The sequence below is a fragment of the Homalodisca vitripennis genome, unplaced genomic scaffold, assembly GCF_021130785.1.
Source record: "Homalodisca vitripennis isolate AUS2020 unplaced genomic scaffold, UT_GWSS_2.1 ScUCBcl_2876;HRSCAF=8012, whole genome shotgun sequence".
Lineage (NCBI taxonomy): Eukaryota > Metazoa > Arthropoda > Insecta > Hemiptera > Cicadellidae > Homalodisca > Homalodisca vitripennis.
The window spans coordinates 49437-55677 of NW_025778989.1; the positions used below are offsets into that span (position 1 = coordinate 49437).

General features: G+C 37.1%; 1 protein-coding gene across 1 annotated transcript; it reads right to left on the reverse strand.

Moving 5' to 3' along the window:
• Window positions 1–5447: 5447 nt before the first annotated feature.
• Window positions 5448–6011, reverse strand: LOC124372307 (putative nuclease HARBI1). Its single transcript, XM_046830686.1, has one exon. The coding sequence runs from the start codon at window positions 6009–6011 to the stop codon at window positions 5448–5450; it is 564 nt and encodes a 187-aa protein (XP_046686642.1).
• Window positions 6012–6241: the final 230 nt, after the last annotated feature.

Here is a 6241-nt window from a genome sequence, read left to right on the forward strand (position 1 = left end):
CATTACCCACAGCGTTAGATGATATATCCATAATTGCTTTGTAAACAGCTTCAACAGTTATTTGCGTGAAGTTAAAATTATTTGCTTCCAAACATCTCTTATTTTTATAATATTCAATCAAATCCCTGTCTATTTCATTATTTATGCCACAGAAATAATCATTGAGACAATCCAACTGAACAACCGGATCACCTAGCTGTTTCGATTGTTTACCAGCTCCCTGATCTCTAATGAGTTTCCACATATCTCGACTTGATCTCTCCTCACTTAAATAATTTTTAAAATATTTATTCCTCTCGTCCCTAATAATTCTCTTAACTCTATTTCTCATTAACATATATTCTTCCCATATTTCTCTATTCTTTGGATCTAACGTAACATTTATACAACTTATCTCTATTTACAATTAATTTTTGATATCTTCATTGACCCACGGACATACATTTCTTTTATTACTTACATTTCTTAGATGAATATATTTGTTATACAGACTTGACAATGTCTCTGACAGAACTTTTACCTTATCATCAATAGTATTACAGGTATACAAATTATCCCATAATAACCCAACACACTCCTGTTTAAGTTCATCAACCTGGACATTCTTAAAATCTCTGACTACACTTATATTTTTATTTACATACAATTTAGTTTTTAAATTTATCTCTGTATAAATGAAATCATGATAAGAAAGCCCAGATATAGAAATCTGCCCATAATCGTTCACTCTACTCAAATCGTTTGTAAACATGATATCCAGCCAAGTTTCAGATTCTGGTCTGTGGTATGTTGGGGTTTAATGGTAATATAGACATATTCAAAATTTTTAACAGTATCCAATAAATACGTTTTTTTCGAAAAACACACGATCAGTACTTAAATTTATGTTAAAGTCTCCTATTACTAAGACATATTTATACACTGGAAGTAAATCGGCTAAAACATCGAAAAATTCTGAAATATACCCTAGTTTAGGAGGTCGATATACTGCACACAACAATAACTTCCAATTACAATGCGATAGTTCTATGATTAAGAATTCAGGTTTCATACAATACATTGCCTGTGAAGATGCTATCACCCTATAACTGAAACACTTCCTCAAATAGACGGCTAAACCCCCTCCCTCCTTCCCCTCCCTATCATGGCGTATCAATTCATAGTTATCCACAAGATATGGAGTAGAAGGTATAATAGGCTTTAAAAATGTTTCAGATAACACAATAACATCAAAAACATTTTCGTTAAACAGACTAAAGACAGTTTCTCTTCTGACCATCAAATTCTCTACATTGGTATGACCTATCTTTTAAGCAATTTTTAGACTTTATAAATTTATCTTTTAATGAAACAAATAGTCCCTGATTATTTACACTAACGCTCATTAAAAATTTATTTGTAATTGAGAATACATTAAAATATAGATCCCTTTATAAAATCCTAAATAAAAAAACCCCAAGAAAAATAAACACATTAAAACAAACACATTTGAAACTGTTAATACCAACTGAAAGATCCTCAAATAGATCAGATAGCACTGTAAACAAACTATAGCAAATACATATTTTTATCATGTAACAAATCAATACATTGTAGCGTAATAATTTTCACAACTTACTTAACACTTCCATTGAGTCAATCACCACAAAGCGATCTCCAGGATTCTTGCGCATGAAGATCCTTCCATTTCTGACCCAAAGATACGTGTACTGTTTCTCCCGCTTGACATCTCGCGCTTTGTTGAGTAGCTTCCTGTTCACCTGGGTGAGACTGTTGTTGACATAAATCGGATTTGACTGTCCCTCCATGAACCCGATGTCCCTGGTATTGAGATTTCTCTTATCTTTCCTCTTCTGTATAAATTGTTCAAGGTCCAGCTTACGGACGAAACGGACCACGATGCCTCCCGGCCTCCCATCTGCACCCGCTGCAGTCCTGTAGCGGTAACAGTTATCTATCATATTTACTTGAAATTCAAATCCGATTGCAGCTGCCACTCTGGATATCAGATCCAGAAGATCCTCTTTATCCTCGCTGGGAATCCCATTGATCTCGATCACATTTTCCTTTGACGCCTGCTCCAGGAAATTGGTTTTGTTGGTGAGTTCCTGTACAGTTTTCCTCAAATTTATGTTTTCTTGATACAGGTGAGATATGTCCTCCTTGATTCCTCTCACCTGTTTCCCTACTTCCTCAATTTTGTTACCGTTGTCAATTATCCATTCAGAGTATTTTTCCATGTTATTTTTGAAGTCAATGTTTATTTCTTTCATTTCTCGGCGAAAATCTCTCATTTCATTCATTAAATCGAGTATATCAGTAGAACTTAATCTTATCAGCGGCCGCCTCCTGCGTCGCTACTGATAAGTTGAGTTCGCTTTCTCCCGCACAAACAGGACATAACCATGGCTGATTCTTTTCATAGTCTTGCTTAGAAATTAAAAACTATGCCAAACTTTACAACATGAAATTAAAACTAAGAAACAACTGATAAACTTATCATACCGAAGATAAACAAAACTGAACTGTAAGACAAACACCATCATTTCAACTTTTCAAGGTCCTCTTCTCGCTTCACCTCAATTGCCGGATCTCCTTGATTTTTACGTAGGAATATGCGTCCTCCGCTGACCCATACGAAAGTGTACTGTTTCTCACTGCGACACAGCCGCGCAGCTCGCAGCAACCTCCTCTTAGCCGGCGTCAGACTGTGGTTGATATAAATCACAGAAGAATTTCCCAGTAGAAAGCCAATGTCCCTGGTGTTCAAGTTCCTCTTATCTCTTCTTTTTTGTATAAACATTTGTTATTTCAGTTGTTAAGGTATTATTATTAAGATTATTATTTAAAGTTAAGGTTATTGATTTTGGTTTATAGAGAGGGTCCGATTTATTTTTTTTTCCTTTGTCCGCCGGCTGCCGTTGATTTACTTTGTTGGAAAATAGTTGTGAAGATATGTTTTAAAGTTTAACCTGATGGTTTGATTTTATCCCCGATACGTTGGAGCATCGCACCCACAGACGAAGATAAAGTGTAGTGTGAAAAATAATAAAATAATTTTAGTGTTTACAGTTTTATGAAATAAACATTTTAGTGAACTAATGTTAACTAAAGGTTATTGCTTAAGTGAATTAGTTATTGATTGATGAGGTGATTATTGAGTAGTATTTAAGTATCGGTTTTTAATGTAAGATATTGGTTTTATTTCCTGCTTTCAATGAAATAAGTGTGTAATAGTGTTTAGATTGTTTTAAATAGAGTGGAGAGTATTTTTATGGTGACAATAAATTTGTGATTTGATTTTACTATTGTAAAAGTACAGTGATTTAGTTTTGTATTAGTGAAAGAGTAATCGTTATCTGTGTTCAGAAGTGACCTTAATAATTATAAAATCTTTTTAAACGCCTATGAACGGGACCCCAGTTCACTTCAGGGTAGTGACGAGGAGCAAAAGTAGGCAGGACTCGCACTCCGGGAATACTTCCTCATATTCGTCGCTTGAAGATCTAGCGCAAAGAGTTGAACTAAGCCCTCTAGCGGAGGAATCTCCGGATGTTAGCATCGAAGAACTGAAGGTGAAAGAACATCGGGTTTCATTGTGCCCTAGAGTTATGTTTAAAGGAGCGACTATACAGGAACTCAGTAGTGTATGTGCCTTTCGTGCGTGCCAAGTACCGCATAGTAGTAGACCTCGCGCCCCTTGGGCCCCAACATGGGCTCTTATGGGAGGGAAAAATTCCCTCATTTGCTGGAGAAATCTCCTCATGTGAGGGAGAAATTCCCTGCTCACACTCTTATCCTATGAAAATGTTCCAAATTCTGTCGAAATTATCGTGTTTTTCGGTAAAATCGGTGATTTGTTGGGTCCTCACACTCCCCGTGAGGGAGAAAACGAGGGATGGAGGGAATTCCAATATGGCGGCGGGGGCGGGAAACATTCAATATGGCTTTCCCGCGTATTCAATATGGCTGCGCCCAGTTGGCGGGAACAGGGGAACATAACCTCAATTGTGAAAAGGGCGGGAAAGTAACCTCACTTAACTAAACAAGAGAAATAAAGACGAATCGTACCTTATTGAGTGAAGTGATTAAAAACGTAGCAACTTCATAGTAGACACTACAGTGTAGTGATAGCTTTATCTCAAACTGGAGTGATAAAAACACGCGCTAACACTCCGTAGTTGCAACTACCCTATTCTATAAAAATTGGAGATACAACTACGGGTAGATACAACTCTAGTGTAGATGCAGCTACTTTTCATGTTCAGACTTGTTTCCCCCACTCCGCACTCTTCCAGTCTGCAGCGGTGAAGTGCGGCGCAGGGCCATACAGACAACTCACGTGCCGTTCTGAGTCGTGTTCCTGTTACCACTCGTGTTCTCTTGCTTATCCTGTTTATAGGTATCATGACATCATCTGAAGATGAAGGAGACGTTGATAAGAAATTGGTTGCGGATAGGGGGCTATTTTGTAAAAATATTATCAGAAAATACTGTGTTGTTGGAAAAGTCAAGGGTTCCCAAAGTCTTATTAGAAAAGAAGAAAGCGTGGGAAACCTTGTGTTCTACGTATTCCCAAACTACAGGAAATGAAGTAAATGCTACTCAAATGAACAAAATGCTCCAAAATATGAAAACAAAAATAAAAAAGAAATCTGATGTGAAAGCTACAGGAAATAAAAAAATTAAACTACGTGAGTGGGAAAAAAATGCTTTTGGCATTATTGGGTGAGGCTGAAAACCCAGTTTTTATTACAAAAGTACCAGGCAGTTTTGCAGCTGGAGCATGTCAGTCAACCTCAGTAGAAGCGACAAGAAATGACAGCAGTGACGAGTGGAAAAACTTAGCTGCAGCCACAATCGCAATAACTACCCAACCTCATGAATCTGAACCTGAGAAAAAGTTGAGAACTCAAGCTGACAACTCGTATACAAGGCCCGCAAACAAAAAACTATTGGCATACGAAACAGGTGAAACAAAAGATTTGAATACGCCGCAACTACAGAGACTTGTTCTCTTGCAACAGTTAGAATTACAGAAAATTCAAATTGAAAAAGAAAAAATTGAGTTACAAAAGTTGAAAGGAGGAACAGTTGAGAAAGAAACTCAAACTGATGACTATTCATTTAATCTGATGTTTAATATGTAACTTAGCGGTTAGTTAAACCCAACTCCAGTTACCCAATAATAAACTATCCTTATCCTAAAAAAAAAAAAAAAAAAAAAAAAAAAAAAATTTATAGCTTACATGGCATGAATGCACCACGTACGTTATGTGCATGCCTGCCAACAGTGTTCATTGAGCTGTGGGTTATGTCAAAGGCCCTGCACATTTGTACTAGGCCTATGGTTTTATTTGTATTTGTATGGTTGTATTTTAATCTAGGTTTTCAAAAAAGTCTCTTTACTTTTTAACAATTTTATTTTTTGTACAATTTACTTACATTTAAATAAAACCCAGCATTTCATTCCGCTTCTGTTCGCCACGTTGTTTTGTTGCTTGGTTTTCGAACACTTCTTCGCCTCCTTCATCCTCGTTACACCCATCTTCATTCGCGTCGTCTTCAAAATTTAAAGGATCTCTGAGGTGTTTAGCTACATTGTGCAGCACAGTACAGGTGACAATTACTTTTGGTACTCTGTCTAGAGACAATCTAACACAGTTGCCAAGTATCGGGAATCTCTTCTTTAACTGTCCGAACACCCTTTCTATCACCACCCTTTCCTTTGCATGAACACGATTAAATCGACGCTGAATATCGGTTTGAGGAGGTTTGAACGGGGTGATTAACCAAGGAGAAATACCATAGCCAGAGTCACCAAGTAAACACGCAGCACCGTCATAACGAGAAATAATATCCCGAACAGGACTCCTTCTCCATATTCTAGAATCGTGCACTGATCCTGGCCACTCTGCAGCAACGCTAGTGAACCTTTCTTGACTGTCACATGTTGCTTGCACGTTGATGCTGGGGTAACCCTTCCGGTTTATATACTCATCACCGAACATTGATGGTTTTTTTATTTCGATATGCGTGCAATCTAATGCACCTACAACAGTTGGTAAATCAAAATTTCTTTGCCACATCAACTTTGCATTATTTATTTCTTGTACTGTAGAAGGAAAATGTATCCAGTTGTCTGCGTTTTCCAAAATACAGTTCATCACATAATTAATGTTCTTACAAACTGTCGAAACGGTCCACTCCAATATCTTCTGCTACACCACTTTGAAACCCC

Coding starts and splice junctions, on each gene's coding strand:
- LOC124372307 (XM_046830686.1), bottom strand. CDS start 6,011: ATGTTCGGTGATGAGTATATAAACCGGAAGGGTTACCCCAGCATCAAC.